Genomic DNA, 17,940 nt, shown 5'->3' on the forward strand with positions numbered 1-17,940 from the left:
CCCAACCACCCAAGCACCCTCTACAAGCTGGCGTTTAGTGGGCCAATATGATGGCCCATTGTGTAGAGGAGCCATAACATCACTGATGACAAGCCTCCACTTCGCACTGGACGTTCCTATAGTTGGTATTCGACCTATCCAATATGCATTGCGTCTCACTCTCTCACTAAGCAAAATGTGAGATGCGAGGAAATTGGACAGGTGGCCACCCTAATTCACCCTATTTCATGTGCAAGTTGCAAAATTTCCATAAAGTTACAAAATTCTCGGAAATTTCATAGGGAACAAAATAAATAAATTTTGGAAACGGAAATTTTGATTCCTATACTGAAATATGAGAAGTTTCCGAAATTTTTCCGAGTGGAAATTTAGTAATTTTGGAAAGCTTTTGACAGCACATTAGTAATCAGTTTCATTGATTGTATAAAATGTGTAGTCTCTGGAAAACAAGTATGACAGCTGAAAAATATAATGCTGTACGGAATAATATGTTTTGTGGTGACTGAATTGTAAAACGTCAATTGTATCGCTTAACTTCAAACTCGGGTAAATCCATTCGACCCTATCAGCAAATATCTACCCTACTACCTTTTCTTAATGCCAATATCGCATAATCTGACAGATAGATTTACCAAAGTTTGAATTTAAGCGACTCAATTTTAGACTATTTAAACTACCGCTTTATACACGGTGTAACATAAGTAAACCGAATAATTTTAACAGCGTATTCCTGATCATATTTAGAGACAAAAATGTCCTATAAACTTTTTTGATGTTCGCCTAGTTTCAGAGATATTATAAATTAAAAAAAAACAAGTTTTTATTGTTACATAGTGTAAAAGGCCTTTTTGATGGTGATGTTGCTGCTATGGGACGTAGTCTAAATATCCTCATTGATAGATGTCAAAAAGTGACAAGTAACACTTTGCAAAAAGTAGGTTCAACGAAAAAAAATGTAAAAATCAATTTTAAGTGACAAGTTTACCACTAACATTTATTTTTTATGTACAAATACATTCAAATAATTGAAAAAACAAAACAAAAAAAAATTTTTTTTGGCCAAATTGACCTAAACTCATATTACATTTTTTACTTCTTTTGAGCTCAGAAATGCGTGGTTAAAATTATTCGGTTTCCTCATGTTACACCGTGTATATGGGATATTATTTATAGTCCAGGGACTACTATTTCTGCTGAGGCGATTCTCGACGATAAAAGTTGAGGGATTACCACGAAAAACATAGACGACACTACAACTATTTTTGCCCTGCAAAAAGGGTACTGCTATAAAAATTATTTCGGCAAACAAAATTCTAACCACAGCGATGCTACTATTTTCGGTTACCGTAATTGATATTAAAATTGCTAAGAATTATTAATTTTGATTCAGTTGATTTTCAGAATATTTCTGTTTTATAATTCGATTACCTATATTTTTTTTATATGGAATTTAGATGACTATTAACTTTTAAAGCTGCTTCGTTTGACCTTTCATTATGCACATTTCTCACACGTAAAAATAGTTCAGTTTAGATCCAGTAAAAAAGCAGCTTAATTGTTTGCAAACTAATTATTATTAATGGTGCTTACCTACAGGAATGTGAAAATGACAATGTTATATTCTGCCCTGCTAAGCCAAAGAGCGCTATCTCAAACGAAAATTCATTGCTAACTTATACTTTAGTTTCTATTACTGAGAATTCCATTTTCAAAATCATTTGGTTTTGAGATAGCGCTATTCGGCTTACGGGCAGTATTGTAATTGTATGTAGATTATTTTTAGCGTAAGCTGTGTTTTTATATTTCAAATAGTAAAATGACAGATTGGACGATTTACTCTCAAAGCATCCCAATTTTGTACTATAATAATGAAAGATAAGTCGGATGATTCAACTGTAATTTAACTATCTGAGGTAAAAACAAGGTTAGTACTGTCGCTATCAGATATATAGGAGCGGCCAGGGTGCTCACAGATATCTGAACACCATTTACTATTACCAGGCAGCGTAGCACGGTCGCGTTTTTATCGCTTGTCACCATGCCTGTCACGTTCTAACAAGTATGTTAGTGCGAAAGGGATGCGCATAGTTATAGTCGATAAAAATGGAACCGTGCTGCGCCCGCAGGGCGTTAGATTGCGTGTTCAGCAAATTTTGAGCACCTTGACCGCTCCGATATATCTGATGGCGACAGTACCTATATATTGATCTGAGCGTACTTATAGTTTCACTGAACAACGAAATCACACTTTTCCTTTATTAGGATTATCAATTCAATTGACATACAGAGTTGTTTCAATATATCGTTACTTTTGCATATTGTATTAATTCCTGTTGCAATGTTACTAAGCAAATAAATGTTTAAAGGAGTGATTGAATTTAATAAACGTTCATGACACGTCTTAAAATAACTTGTAAAGACTTGTCCTAAATGTTGAAATGTATAGAGCTCCCATAACTGTCTGACATAGTAATATGTATAATAAAAATTCGTGATAAATTTGTTATCAGAATTCGGTGCGTAATATAAAATATTGACACCAGTAGCCATAGAAAATCCATTCAATGGATTTAAAATAGTACACGGCTAAAATTAGAACGTCCATAATGAATGCACATGTGAAATGAATAACTTTCAAGTAGTTTGAACATAATCGTTCATTAAACAACAAAGTGTGATCCAATGTGTGTTCAATGTTAGTGGTCAATATTAGCCAATTATAATTAACCTTTTGGACGCCAATGACCGATATATCCGCACCGCAGGTTCAACGCCAAAGACGGATTAATCGGCCACAGACCACAGAGCAACATAGACCTACGTGCATTATATGCATAAAGTTCAATTTCAGTTTTGACACTTCGGTGACGTGACGTCCGAGTGACAGCTTTTGTGTTTGACACGGCGTCGAAAAGGTTAATTGAATACCGAGTTATGACGTCACTTAGTTATTAAGATTGCACACTCTGTGTTCTATGTCGTTTGTTGAAAGCACTTTTGGGTTATTTAGGGCAAAGAATTTTGAATGCTGTTTCTTTCGATCCTTATATTAGGGTGGTATTCCATCTGTCCAATCTTGGTGCAATGTCATTGCGTCTCACTCTCATTAACCTTTTGAACACCACAGACGGTAATTGACGTCAACGCAAAACCGTGACAACAACAGCATTTGACATCGATCGTTTTTTGGTGAACATCTACTGAAAAACACTTTTAGGTTGGCATTATTCACAAAACTAAATTTTACCCCCGTGGCGTCAGTGGAACGGCAAATGGATGCGCCGTTTGGCGTTCAAAAGGTTAATAAAGCAAAATTTGAGACAAAATACACATTGGACAAAAAAATTGGACAGGTGGAATACCACCCTCAGAAAGACATGAAATGAATCCTTGCCCGAAGACGTTGCAGTATATGGCAGCATAATGTTATTTTAAAAATCTCACGTTAGGAGTCTGTATTGATGATATTTATAGGTTTTATTTTATGTTTCTAGATTGCATTTCGTCGGTTTCCGAATAAGACAATAAAAAATATTCACTGCGTTAGCATTTATAGTTTTGTTTTAATTCGTGCTGTCCTGTTTAAATGCCAAAATGCGAGTGGAATGTTCACTGAGAAATATGTTTACGAATGTTTGTACTTTTATATAAAAGAGATGTAAAATAATATGTATGTTTTATATTATATGTTTAATTCACAATAAACATTAGAAAAATAAATTATGACTATAGTTGAGCTTTGTTTCATTTGTAGATACTAATCCCAAAAGTTTTCATCTTCGGATGTTTTCGGGAGGGATATAGGAGAGTTATCATCCGCCTTGTAGTAGTCCACATCGTCCGAAAAGTCATCGGGATAGTCCACAACTTCTATAGTTTCAAAAACTGAATTATGCGCCGGTATCTGTAGTTCAGAGTCAGGTTCATTTCTTAATTCTATTTGTATATTCTCTGGAGTATAATTTTCGCCGCTCGCTGCGTAATATTCTTTCGCTGTCATAATGTTATCTTCTCGCACCGATGGAGTTTTATTATTTTCCTTTATATGCTTTGGACTGATGACTATGGTGATTTTGGACGATGGCTCTGCATTGTCCTCTCGCTCTGACACCACTTCCTTGGAATCCACCGAGCTTTCTATAACTACTACCATGTCTGTTTGATCTTCAACATTTATCTCTTTTACCTCACTAACATTTTCTACTTCTACTAACAAAATATTATCGGATGTGTTTTCCTCATTCGATACGTCAATAGTGTCTTTCGTTGGCAGATCTTGCAACTCGTAGTTTCTGGTTATACTTTGCTTAAGTATCTCTAGCTCCTTTCTTGTATTGTCTTTCTCTATGCTCATATCCGACGATTTTTCTCTCTCTCTGCTTCTACATAAAGGCTCATCACTGTCCAGAGATATTTGATTGTGATATTCCCGTTCCGGGTTAGTGTAGTATAATTTTCTAAATTCTGAAATAGGTTTTTCTAAGTAGTCTTGTTTAGGTATGCGTTTAAATTTTCTATTTATTTCGGAACAAGCTTCCGGATCCTTTAGTTTGGTTGCGGTATTTTTGTTTTTAAAATGGTCTTGTCCTAAGTCGAGATTGATTTGGTACTTCTTGAGGTATTTCTCTATGTCTAAATGCACGGAATCTGTCGGACGCAGTTGTGATCTGGGTTCAGGTGCCTCTTCCTTGTGATGCGTCGACAGTTTGCTTTCCGTAGTTGGTATGCAAGGCGTTACTGGAATCAAATTGAATAGCATTACAGTGGGACTGTAAACAAATAAACGTTAAAAATTGGAAATAATACGTCAACGTAATTACAGGCGTGGCTCACTCCGCGATTTCGTCGCTTTGCTTTGCTACAGGTAGCTACACATTTACATCCGTTCCACACCAATTCTGGTGGCTATCCATAAGCCGCGCGTGGCGCTGTCGCCACTTAGCGGCCACATCTGTGCTGATCGTAACAGACGCGTTTAGTTAGAGTGAGTCTTCTGTACCTAGTACTATTATTTATTCTGTGCTTAGATACAATGTAAACGTACGATCATCCCGTTGAAGGCCTTGGACCCGGCGGCGACGGAACTCTTTGTAGGAGCGCTCGACGGCCTCTGCCTCGATTTCCAACTTGCGGAGCCGGCGCTTGGCCTCGCGCAGCATCGCGCTCGGACTCTTCTCGCGCGAGGCCGACGCTCGGGTCACGCTGACGAAAAGAAAGTAATGAAGAGACGCTTTCCAGATAGATTTTCGTACATTAACCCGCCTGTTACTATCTCTATTGCACGTGCATAAATTATATTGCTGTCAAACTCACACAGTGACAACCAGCATTATAAGCGGGGTATATACAATTAACAATTTAATTGTATATAACATAATATGATAGATAACCTTAGAGCATTTAATAACTGGAGTCGCCTTTGAGAGCTTACCCCTCTGCTGAAAAACTTGCACAATTGTGCAAACTTTTATGGACTGACATGGCTATTTGTACGTTACGTACAAATCACGTAGAAATAGCAATACAGTTGACGTCCCCTCCCCCGCAAAAATCGGCAGACTGTTTCGTAAAGAAAATGACAGCGATGAAATCTCCAGTTACTATTGTTACTAAATGCTCTAAGGCCCACTTGCACCATCCCAATAACCCGGGGTTAAGCGGTTAAACCGTTAACTTAGTGTCAAATTGTACTGGTAACCATGGTAACTCCAGGCATAACCCGTTAACCTCGGGTTAGTAGAGTGGTGCAAGTGGGCCTAAGTAGATAACATGTTATATTGGTTATGAGAAACACTCCGTCAGAAGGTATATGAAATGACTAACGTTTTCAATTTCTCTTTAGCTTCTTTCAGGACGGACCGCGGGCTTCTTTCCCCTGTTTTCGGAGATTCCGTTACCGTATCAACTGCAGGTCGTATATCTCTGAAACAGAAGGGTTCTCATGGAATATTTAATTTAACATATTATTAAACCTTCGCATATGAAAGCTCATAATCCTAAACGTTCCTCGCTTAGCATTAAAAGAAGGAAAATTATCTTGACATGTCTTTTTTTTAGGGTTCCGTACCCAAAGGGTAAAACGGGACCCTATTACTAAGACTTCGCTGTCCGTCCGTCCGTCCGTCTGTCACCAGGCTGTATCTCACGAACCGTGATAGCTAGACAGTTGAAATTTTCACAGATGATGTATTTCTGTTGCCGCTATAACAACAAATATTAAAAACAGAATAAAATAAAGATTTAAATGGGGCTCCCATACAACAAACGTGATTATTGACCAAAGTTAAGCAACGTCGGGAGGGGTCAGTACTTGGATGGGTGACCGTTTTTTTTTTGCTTTTTTTTGTTTTTTTTTGCTTTATGGTACGGAACCCTTCGTGCGCGAGTCAGACTCGCACTTGCCCGGTTTTTTTTCAATAGTACTTATGAAACTAAAAAGAATTTATATACATATCCCAGCTATATAATTATTACATATTTAATTACCGTCAGTTATTTTTCAGTAAAAAGACACGTCAAGATTGTTTAAACCATTTTTCTAATGCCAAAAAAAAATGTGCCAAAATGGCCAAATCGGAACCCTTATTAGTTTCATTTAAAAATGGTTTATATTGACTTACCTAGTCGGCGTTGATGGCATGGTATCCTGGTGAATCTCTCCCGTGTTACGAATGGGTTCCGAAGACTGTACTCGGATCCCGATGTTTTTATCTGAAAATTAAAACATTCGTTTATCAAGAACTCAAAGCGTTCGCGATTTATGGATGCAATATCTATTGGTGTCGAAGTAGCGAAGTTAGTAAATGGCAAAAGTCAAAGTACACTGCACTATTAATTTACAGTTTTAGACTCAATTTTCCTTACAACAAGGAAAAGCCATTTGAAAAGCATTGCATGATAAAATACAAGCTAATCCATAGTGTCAAAAAGTGACTTTTTAGCGGCGGTTCAGCAGGGGTGACTGAAGTGTGATGGACTCGCCTACTCACCGGGTATGCCATGCCCGCAATGTTCGCGAACTCTTAGCAACAAGATCGGCTACGTCAGCCACTTGCGAGCACACCAGAGACAGCAACGGGGTTGACAGCAGTCGCCGTGGCCGAATCGGCCGTGGAGTTAATTACCAGGCGTGGCTCACTCCGCGATTTCGTCGCTTTGCAACAGGTAGCTAAAAGTACATCCATTCCACACCAATTTTGGTGGCTAGCCATAAGCCGCGCGTGGCGCTGTCGCCACCTAGCGGCCATACCTGTCCTGATCGTGACAGACGCGTTTTGTTGGAGTACCTAGTACTAATTATTTATTCTGTGTTATTACTCACCTGGTATGTCGGGCGGCTCGGGATGCGCCAGCGCAGCGTCGAACGGTGACACACGGCGCCGGAGCATACGCCACCGGTTCAGCAGGTGTCTGCAATTATGTACACATTACAACGGTTAACACCAATTTCACATTGATTCGATTTTGATGACGGATACAAACACATAGAAGAGAAAGTAACAAGCGTCTTTTTATTTATTTATTCGTTGATTAATAGTTTTTGTTCTTCAAACGAAAATTTTAACCCATAAAAGAAGGATTTGATGCCATATGGCACTCTCTATAATTCGTTTTTTTTAGCATTAGAAAAACGGTAAATAATCTTGACGTGACTTTTTATTGAAAAACACCTTTGAAAAATAAGTCACGGCAAATATAAAACAATTATGAATCATATACGATTATTTACATTATTTTGCTTTCATAAGTAATAGTTACTGATTTAAAAAAAAGCGTTTTTCAATTAAAAGACACGTCAAGATCGCGTAGTCTTTTTCTAATTCCAAGGTTCCTTTGACGTCCGATATCGGAGCGGACAAGGTGAAGTGAAACATTGCCACAAAGGCCAGGACATACCTAGTAAATTGCCTACCAAGTGTGATATAAACGTGCAAAAAAGCTAGGAAGTTTAGTAACACAAGGTTTGGTTAGCCTAATATTTTATATTAATACCTGCGGCTGTCGCTCGTGCGGCCGACGACGCCCACGAACGGTATGGTGTCGCCGGGGACCAATATTCTTGCACTAGGGAGTATAGTGCGCTCTTCACCTGCGCCTTTTCTAATAATATTAATGTAGTAATATAATAAATACCTGCGGCTGTCGCTCCTGCGACCGACGACGCCCACGAACGGTATGGTGTCGCCGGGGACCAATATTCTTGCACTAGGGAGTATAGTGCGCTCTTCACCTGCGCCTTTTCGCCAGCCACACTCTGTCTCTCGTATGCTACATGAAAATAAATAGAACGTAACTAAAAATGGCCTTTCCACATAGGTTGTAAACAGAATAAATTATAAGATAATGTAAGAGGGAAATGGAAAGATATCTGGGTCGAGCCACAGAGCGTTTCTTATCAAAATTTGTTTTCCCTATGATTTCCGTGTTCTTATAACCCGGCAACCTTCAAATCAAGAGTGAACAGGCACCTTCTGGGCGAGCTCGCTCCATCGTAGGCCACGTCTACGCCTCGGCTAGTCTGTGGCCATGAGTAAGCCCATTCATAATAATAATAAAAAAAAGATTATGTAACAGGACTAAATTCGTGAAGTATGAGTAAAATCCAAAAATTATGCCTTGCTTCTCACGTACAGAAAGCAGCAAAAGTTGCTACGTGGGCGAAGTGTTCAAAATTACCTTGACGCGCTCTTATTATCTTAACAATAAAGTCGCGTCAAGATCATTTTAAACACCTCGTCCGCTTAGCAACTTTTGCTGCTGACTGTACTCCTAAAACTCATAATGTGTTAGAATTGCAGTTAATTCTACAAAACCTTAGAAAATCCTGTGACAAAAAAAAACATAGTAATAACCAAAGTCCTCGCTTCGCCTTTAGTAGGCCTTCATTTCGCTTTTTTTTTACTTGCTCCTTCAAAAAACAACCAGTGAGACCCACCTCTGCTCTAGAAGCGAAACGGGTGCGCGCTGAGGAGATACCGGCCTGACGTGTGTTGACTGAAAACAGAAGAGAAAATTAAGAACTTAATTACAATTCAATGAAGTATTTGAACAAATTAAATTATTTTCCAGGAAATATTAAAATTTGTTTTTATCAAGTAGAAACACTACTATATAGCCTGGGGCACTGGAGGCCTTGGTCACTTTTTCTTAGTATATGACATTTATTTCAGTTTTTAATTACAATTGTTGAGTATGAGTAATAATGTAGACACATGGCGCTATCGGCGTTGCCATCAATTCACACCCCCGTAGGTACAGTGAAGTGTGTTTATTATAAAAGAGGAAGATGGGGACTACGTTTGTATTGAGAAGCGTTTTTGAGCGGTGGTCCACTTTCATCTTAAATTAATTGTCTGTTAGGTTAGGAGTGAAATCGCCATTGTCAATTTTTAGCACATTGTCCAATTCTAAGGCTAGACAGTATTTTGCCCAATTCGGGAGCAGAAATGTAATTAAAAAAAAACAGTAATAATAGTGGTCAAAAAAGTGTAGGTATATCATTAATTTAACATGGATGGATTGTGACGTTCAATAAATGTATTTAATATTTTCGTCATACAACTGATTTTATGTAAAATGTCCACCTCTTAAATAATAGAGAAGGTCACTGACCTGTCTCTCGCTGCGCATATGACGTTCTTCCGAACTCGAAGAGCTGCGAGACGCGGCTTCCGACTTGGCCTGTCGACAACATTAGATAATTTAAAACATTTCACGAGGCAGGTCCACACAGATAGAGCCGCCTCGCGAGGATAATACGGCGCGAAGCAACTCGGTATATCTAGATGTGCCTTGGCCGCATTGCCGCGGGCGAGGCACATCTCCGCCGACCGAGTTGCTTCCCGCGGCAATTTCCTAGCGAGGCGGCTCCTAAAGGGGCCCACTGATTAACAGTTCGCCGGACGGTATCGGCCTGTCAGTTGTTCGGAACTGTCAAAATTTTGTTCTAACTGACAGGCCGATACCGTCCGGCGGACTGTTAATCAGTGGGCTCCTTTATGAATTGGAGTCTTTCTGAAATTATTTTAGAACTCGAAAAAGGTTCTGACCGCCCGATTCGAACTTCAAGATACGTCAATAAAACTAATGGATCTAGAAACGATTAGATGTGTCAGTGTCAAAAGTGACGTTTTTGTTTGAAGAAACGTCACATTTGTCACTGACATATCTAATCCATATATTTTCTAGATCTATTAACTGACGTATCTTAAACTACGAATCGGGTCAAAAATCTCTTTTATGCTGTATAGACTACGAAGTACCTTGCAAGTTATAATAAATATGTTAATATAACTCACCTGATTAAAATTAACATTCTTCTGTTTCTTCAAATCATTAACAACCTGGTTGGGCCTTGCTTCTCTAACCACTCTGTCTCTCTCTATCTCATTGTTCATCCCCTTAAACACATCATCAGTGACCGTACTCCTTTCTATTACACTCTTAGGCTGAATCGTAGCATTTTCCATACATATCTTCAGTACATTTAACTCTTCTTTCCATAGATGATAATGGTTTTGTAAGTAGTTTTGGACTTCATTGTTTATTTTGGTTTCAGAGTTCGTTTTCTCTCTATTGATGCTTTCTCTCTCGCTCTTCATGGTGTCTAAGTGTCGTTCTAGAATGTTCAGTTCTTCTGCTATTTGCTGTCTCATTTCTTCAGCGCATTTCTTTAGAGATTCTTCGGCTTCTGTCCGCTGCAGTTTCAGGTTTTGTTCCTGTTAAAAAATATTTTTTATAACATAGTATAGTTATTTACGATACAAGTGCGGAAAAGAGGAAATTCGAATTACCTATTCGCACGTGTATCGTACAACGTTTTACAATACATATGGCTCTTTAAACTTTTGACATACGCACGAAATGTTCTATTTTACGCACTAGTGTGGGAAACCATATGTACTTTATAAGGCATAAGGGTGTCAGGAATTATGCAAAATTGAATCCTATCACTATGAAATAAAGTTCAAAACCAGGTGGGCAATATATTCCCTCTGCCTTATAAAGGCTTAAAAATGTTTTTTATTACATAGTAAATACCATACTATATGCGGCTAAGAGTGGCGAATATAGCCAAAACTTTCTTGTATAATCAAAGCACTGGGGCAACGGTAAATGAAGTTATGGTAATGCTACAAAAAAGTACAATATTAGAGCGGTTTTGTCCGTTAATTTAATAAGAATATTGTCCCTTTGAACATGATCAAAGTTTTTCAATTATGAGAAGGAATATTATTGATCCCCTACTTCTAAACCACCAGACATGTCTTTAAAATGTAGCGACGACACTTCAACAAAAATGTGTCCAAAGAGATTAAGTGTTCGAACGCCCCTGACATTGACTCCATGAAGTTATAAATCTTGAATTTCGGTTGTCGTTTTCGGACGCGAAATCATGTCTTTGGGTCTCGAACCTAAGCTCTCCGAAACATGTCGCGCGAGGACTAAAAATAGGTCACTTAAACCGTAAAATTAGCTCAGTGTTCGTATGACTCACGAGTACTCTCGACAATTTAAATTGGGTAAGCAATTTTGCAGCTTATAGTACATGTTGCTTAAGCCCTGTGATAACGTCAAACTGCCCTAGGTACCGCTGGAGAGCCGAAGTCAGGCGTGTCCCACTCCGCGATTTCGTCGCTTTGCTACAGGTAGCTAAAAGTACATCCGTTCGGCCCCAATTTTGGGGTTTGCCATAAGCCGCGCGTGTCGCTGTCGCCACCTAGCGGCCATATCTGTGCTGATCGTAACAGACGCGTTTGTTAGAGAGTGAGTCTTCTGTACTTAGTACTATTATTTATTCTGTGCCGAAGTGCAGAAAGACCTTAGCGAACTCGGCGCCGTCGACTGGACAGAAACGGCTTTGGACAGAGTAGCATGGCGGTCTTTGGTGTCGGAGGCCAAGATCCACTTCGGGTCGTTGCGCCACAGCAGTAAGTAAGTAAGTATAGAACCTGTTGAGCGATTTCCGCAGTCTGTTTCCTAACAGCCCGCATGGCTTTGGTCATCTGCGCGTGCTGCGCCCTCAGAGCCTGCGCGAGCCCCCACAGGAAGCGCTTCTTGTCGACGATGTTCGCTTTTAGGGCCTCTTCGCGGGCTTTGTACGATTCTTCCAACTGTCAAAGATATTAACAGATAGGGTTAAATATATCACAAAATCATATCCTAAACATTTGAAGGGACCTTCATAATTCGACGTGTAGCTTGAGTGGTGATATACTGGGTCCTAGTAAAAGATTTGTATTTGCACGCTAATACCTACTTCTATTTCGTCGAGTGACAAGCAAAAGTCACTAAGTACTATCAAAAAATTAAAGTAACAATACACTTTATTACACTTGTATCACGGTTCCATCATCATCATCTCGGCCATAAGACGTCCACTGCTGAACATAGGCCTCCCCCTTTTTTGGGGGGTGAATGCCATAATCGCCACGCTGGGCAGGCGGGTTGGCGATCGCAGTCGAGTACACCGAATTTGAGGGACGCTGCTGCCCGTCCACCGGTGGTCTTGGACGTGGTTTAAGGACATACCCGGGTCCTGGACGTAGTTTAAGGACATACCCGGGTTCGCTAATGACACGTAACACGGTTTATTGTCCAATAATTTCAATGATGTTAGTTAGTTCAATAATTGCCCTATTCTTCCGTACTACTACCGGTACTGCGAACAGTATAAATAAAGATAGTTTTCTTAGTTTAAGACAATACATAACTAACACATATGAAGCTACCCTACCCTATATAGCTACCCTTAGTTAACCTTTCGAACGCCAAAAACACTTAAAAGTCGTGGTATCTAGTCATGCCCCCCTATACATATCATATCATATCATATCATTTATTCAGTAATGGTCATACATTGTCATTTATATATACAATTCACTTAATGAACTAAGGATAGTAGAATTAACTAAAAAAATTACATGTCAATTTGCATAATAAAAGATGGAATGTTCATATTTTTATATAAGTAAAAAATAAATGTCAGGTCTCATTGCCCTCGTTAATAAACTCATTTAGGGAGTAATAGGCCTTCCGAACCAATAAACATTTTAAGCGTGAGTTAAAACCCGAAATGGTGTTCATGTTTTTAATGTCACATGGGATGTTATTGTAAATCTTAGTGCCAACTACGTGTATACTATTGCCAGTCTTCCTAAGGCGATGAGTGGGCTGGTCCAAGTCATGCTGGCGAATGTCCCGGAATCTTTTGCTGTTCCACTGTTTCTTGGGGAACGAAGACAAGTTCGCTCGGACGTACTTTGCCACCTCGAGAATAAACAGGGAGGGGAGTGTTAAAATACGGAAATTAATGAAAAGTTGGCGGGCAGGTGTATCTGGGGCAACTCTCGCCATTGTCCTAATAATCTTTTTTTGGATGACAAATGGCCGGTCTCTGTCTGCAGCGAGGCCCCACAGCTCTAATCCGTATGACAGGACTGAATGGACATACGCGTAGTAGGCCTTGACAATGTTTGGGCGTGACAGGTAGGGCACAAGGCGAGAAATGACGAAATGTGCAGAACTTAATTTGGCGCACACCTTATCGATTTGACATTGCCATTGAAGGCCTCGGTCAAAGATGAAACCTACAAAACATGCGTCATTAGTTGTCGGCAGGGGCACATTTTCGACATTTACCTGCATAGGCTGTTTACCTATATTATCGGTAGAAGTAGCTACAGGTTGTTTAAGATCAAACTCTAACAGCTTTGTCTTATCTAGATTTAGGATCATTCCGTTTGCCCGAAACCACTCTAAAACTCTACAGGTGACAGATTGGACGTTCTCACACAGTTGTGCTCTATTTTCCGCGTTTACTATAGCGCAAATATCGTCGGCATACATGACAAAATCAACCGCAGGTGAGTCATAGGGGAGATCGTTCATAAGTAGAACAAACAGGTTATTGCCTACGTTAGACCCCTGGGGAACTGATCTATCACCGATCGGCTCAGCTGCTGACCTCTCACTATTCACCTCCACAGCCTGATATCGATTCGCTAAGAAGGAAGTAATGATCGCGAGTGGTATACCACGGACACCATAATGCTCGAGTTTGTTTGCGATAAGTCCGTGGTCTACCAGATCAAAAGCGCGCGATAAGTCAAAAAATACGGCAGCCACCCGCCTCCTGCCTTCCAAGTGACATAAAACGGTACGTAGCAAATGGCGAGCCGCACCGGTCGTCGACCTACCGGCCTGGTAGGCGTATTGCTGTCTGCAGAGGCTGTCCCTTTTTCTCAAAAAACGCATAAGGCGATCACAAACCCCCAACTCGAACACCTTTGAGACTACAGGGACCAGCGAAATAGGCCTATAATTTTTTAGTTCCGTTTTACTACCTTTCCCTTTGTATACCGGTGTGACCTTTATTTTTTTAAGGGACTCAGGGTAGGTGCCGTTGTTTGCGGAGTTATTAAATTGGTGGCAAAGTGCTTGCAAGGCGCAAGCCGGCAAAACGCGTAAGGTATGAGCTGGCAGGCCATAGATGTCTTTCGTATCCTTAGGTTTAATGCGCATTATCAATTTCACCAGTTCCTCTACGCTAAAGGGTACGAAAAACATACACTCCATCACCAGGGGCACACCACAACGTAAAAAATGCATCGCCTTAGCAATATCAGGCCGCAACGGAGTATCACGGACCACGGACAAGTAGTATGCATTAAGCGAGTCCGCCAGCTGCACGTCGCTGCCGGCCGCGCCACACACAGAGTTTCGCAATACGGCGAACGAGTCACTACTTTGAATGCTTTTATTCGTTTGAGTTTGAATCATACACCATAGCGATCTAGAGGTGTTTGTGCCCTGAGATATGGATTCATTCAAAAATTCCCGCTTTGTTTTTCTAAGAAGGCTGTTATGCCTACATTTGTAGGCTAAAATGAAATTTATAAGTTGTATATTTTTGGGGTAAAATTTTTGTAGCATAATTAATAACTGTAAAAATTCGTTGCTTTTTTCAGTTAAGTTGTTAGACCAATATTTATTCTTATTTGATAACATGACTTTTTTAATGGGGCAATGGGCATTTAGTTTATCTACTAAAACGCTTAAAAGGCTATTGAAATTTAAATTATCGCTATTTAAAAAGGTTGACCAATTATATTGTCGAATTGAGTCAAGGAAGTTATTCATTCTTGATTGTGAAGTTAACCTTTTTTTAGCATGTCGGGTAACTTGTTTAAAATCTCTTATAGTCACTTCCACAGCCACGGCACGGTGGTCACTTATAGCGAGATCTAACGGGAATGTTTTGACCGATTCTTTCGCCAAATCAGTATAAGCATGATCTAGGCATGTCCTGGACGATCCCTGGATTCGAGTAGGAAAACTGACAATTGAGTGTATATTAAAGAGATTCAGAAGGCCCATTAACTGACGTTTATGAGTAGATCTTTGCAAAAGATCGATATTTATGTCGCCCATCATTAGAATGTACGAATCCTCATTAATTATTTTTAATAATAACAATTCTAATTGAGTTAAAAATATAGTAAGGTCTCCCTCAGTATTCGAGCGATAAATACATAATACAACTAAATTGGTCTCAATTAGTTGAACCGCGGCTATTTCGATATGCATTTCGATCGAGAAACTACAAAGGTCACTCCTTTCAAGTAATGTCACACTATTATGCGCGTAAACACACACTCCACCGTGTCGCCGAGTAGAACGCGAGAATGACGAGATAAGGTTGTAATTCATTATATTTGTAACGCTTATTTCATTAGCTACCAACCAATGTTCTGTCATTAAAAGTAGGTCACATTTTAAAGTAGATTTAAGCAACGACTCAACATTGCATACTTTGTTACGCAAACATTGGACATTTTGCTGGATAATTCGCAATTGTTTACATTTGTTTCTTGACGCATGAGCGGGATCAGCTGGTGTAATTACAGATGTCGGAGTTGTTGTAGTTTGTTTGTTATGATGCGTCGGAGCGGGGGGAGACCGCGGGTGCGGTAGCAGTGCCTTATGTGCGAGTGGGTTCGACGTTACTGCCGTCTTGTTCTCCCCGCCGCTTGCGGGGGCGCACAAGAAACCACTCGGAGATGCGAACGCGCGGGGGCCACACTGTCGGCGAATTGAAACGCTCGAAAAGATTCTCGGGTATTCCAATTATGAAAGATGCATGTCTGGTCGAGTTTATAGTGCGTTTCTCAACATAATAATCGACACTATTTGCAGTTTTCTTCAAAAAGTTAGTCACATTTTCGACCGTTGTGTCAGGTTGAAATGACCATGCCTGAATATATTTTAATCGCTCAACCGTTTTCAGGTCGTCGTCCTCCTTTCCAGCTCCTACGATAATTTCCCGTTTTTGATGTTTGCGTTTATTCTTCCTACTCGTTACTAATTGAAAGTCATTGAGTGGTTCAGATTGCGATTCATCCGTGGGCGGTGAAATTCCATCACTGGGCGTTGGCATCGGTGAATTAAAAGTATCAGCCGCAGTTTCGATCGCTAATTTAGTGGCCGTGCTCGATGGAGTGCTCGTGACGGATCGGCTCGATTCGGGTGTTGTACATGCAGGTATAACGGCGGGTTTACTCACTTTATTCGTGTCTCGTTTCCGCACAGCGGCTACAGCGCTGGATTTACCTCGCAGTGCAGCGGCAGCGTTAATACGCGCTTGACGTGCGGGGCGCTGCAGCGCTTTTGGGGCTGGTACAGCAGGTATGGATGACTCGAGGGTAGTCCTAGAAGTTTCGCTGTCGACATCTGCATTTGGTCGGTTAGTCACTTCAATTTGAGCTTGAATTAATTGGTTTTGCTCCGTAATTTTCACTTCAAGTGCACTCACTTTATTCACAAGCATAGTCACTGTCTTTTGCAACTCGCGTAACGCGGTTTCTAATGGTTTTTGTGCCATTTTGAGAACTTTAGCAATTTAAATTAAGAACGGTGAGTATAGTCATGTAACCCGACCGAGTGTCGTACATAAAATACAGCAATGTCGTACATAGTAACTATACAGCGCCAAGGACAATTATACCTACATGTAGTGTTATGGCGGACGCTGTCAAAGTAGTTCGCTTGTGCCCATGACCATGGCGTGTGAGTGACGTTTTTGTTTATGACGTATACCTCTTTTTGCATCCGTTGGAAGTGCTTCACATGGCTGGCGAGTGAGTTTTTGAGTTTCCCTTCGTGTTCGGCCTTGAACATGTCTAACTCCGACTCGTATACCGTCTTCAATTGTTCGAACATCTGTGAGCATACAGGTGCAAGACAAGCTTGAAGAATTGTAACGCAATGCTGAATTTTATTTCGCAATATGTACTTAAACATGTAAAGGAGCATTCCACGGACTGTCCCGTACAAACGCATTCTATTTCCTGTATTGCGATTTTTTTTGGGCACTTAAAGCAGGCAATTATTTTTCTGCCCATATTTTTGACCATTTGTCATTGAAAAGGAAACTCTTATACCTGAAAATCTTCAGAAAATTCGCGTTTGTACGGGACAAACGGTAGACAATTTCATGGAATGCTCCAAAATGAGCTAACTGACATTCAAAGAAAAAACTGAAAGGACTAAAAGTACAGTAAATTAGGACTACAATTTTTTTAACATAATAAATAATGGTACAGTTGTAGTGCATAATTATTTTTCATCGTATTTGCACGGAAACGTACGAACGTGTCTTGCCGTTTCAGGCAGTGTCAGTACAATAAGTACTGACGCTGACTTGAGTAACATGACAAATACGAACGTTTCCGAGAAAGTACAATGGAAAACAATTATAATCTACATCTGTACGCCTTTTGACTCCGGTTACGCAACGCAATATTACTCTAGGATAACTAATTAAATTAATAATAACTAACTAACTATTAGTAAACCAATTTTTTTAAACGTAAATATGAAATAATAATAACTACAGGCGAGATTTTAAAATACTTATGGCCGGTTGCACCAAACCCTTTG

The 17,940-nt window shown here is 39.9% G+C and overlaps 1 protein-coding gene and 1 long non-coding RNA gene across 3 annotated transcripts in view; one reads left to right on the forward strand and one right to left on the reverse strand.

The window, feature by feature from the left end:
* Positions 1-3,736, forward strand: LOC134670745 (uncharacterized). Its single transcript, XR_010099124.1, has 2 exons — positions 1-3,057; positions 3,376-3,736. It is a non-coding gene; the product is annotated as an uncharacterized LOC134670745 (long non-coding RNA).
* The window catches only part of LOC134670737 (uncharacterized), a 26,908-nt gene continuing 12,627 nt past the window's right edge, over positions 3,660-17,940 (reverse strand). For both annotated transcript variants that reach the window (XM_063528551.1, XM_063528550.1), the window contains 11 exons: positions 17,098-17,220; positions 11,952-12,113; positions 10,299-10,718; positions 9,613-9,681; positions 8,936-8,994; positions 8,134-8,268; positions 7,322-7,410; positions 6,621-6,711; positions 5,824-5,922; positions 5,045-5,202; positions 3,660-4,737 (listed from right to left, as the gene is read on the reverse strand). In XM_063528551.1, coding sequence (XP_063384621.1) covers positions 3,758-4,737; positions 5,045-5,202; positions 5,824-5,922; positions 6,621-6,711; positions 7,322-7,410; positions 8,134-8,268; positions 8,936-8,994; positions 9,613-9,681; positions 10,299-10,718; positions 11,952-12,113; positions 17,098-17,220 — 2,385 coding nt within the window. In that variant the 3' untranslated portion in view covers positions 3,660-3,757. The remainder of the gene's footprint in view (positions 4,738-5,044; positions 5,203-5,823; positions 5,923-6,620; positions 6,712-7,321; positions 7,411-8,133; positions 8,269-8,935; positions 8,995-9,612; positions 9,682-10,298; positions 10,719-11,951; positions 12,114-17,097; positions 17,221-17,940) is intronic.

The sequence above is a fragment of the Cydia fagiglandana genome, chromosome 14, assembly GCF_963556715.1.
Source record: "Cydia fagiglandana chromosome 14, ilCydFagi1.1, whole genome shotgun sequence".
Taxonomy (NCBI): Eukaryota; Metazoa; Arthropoda; class Insecta; order Lepidoptera; family Tortricidae; genus Cydia; species Cydia fagiglandana.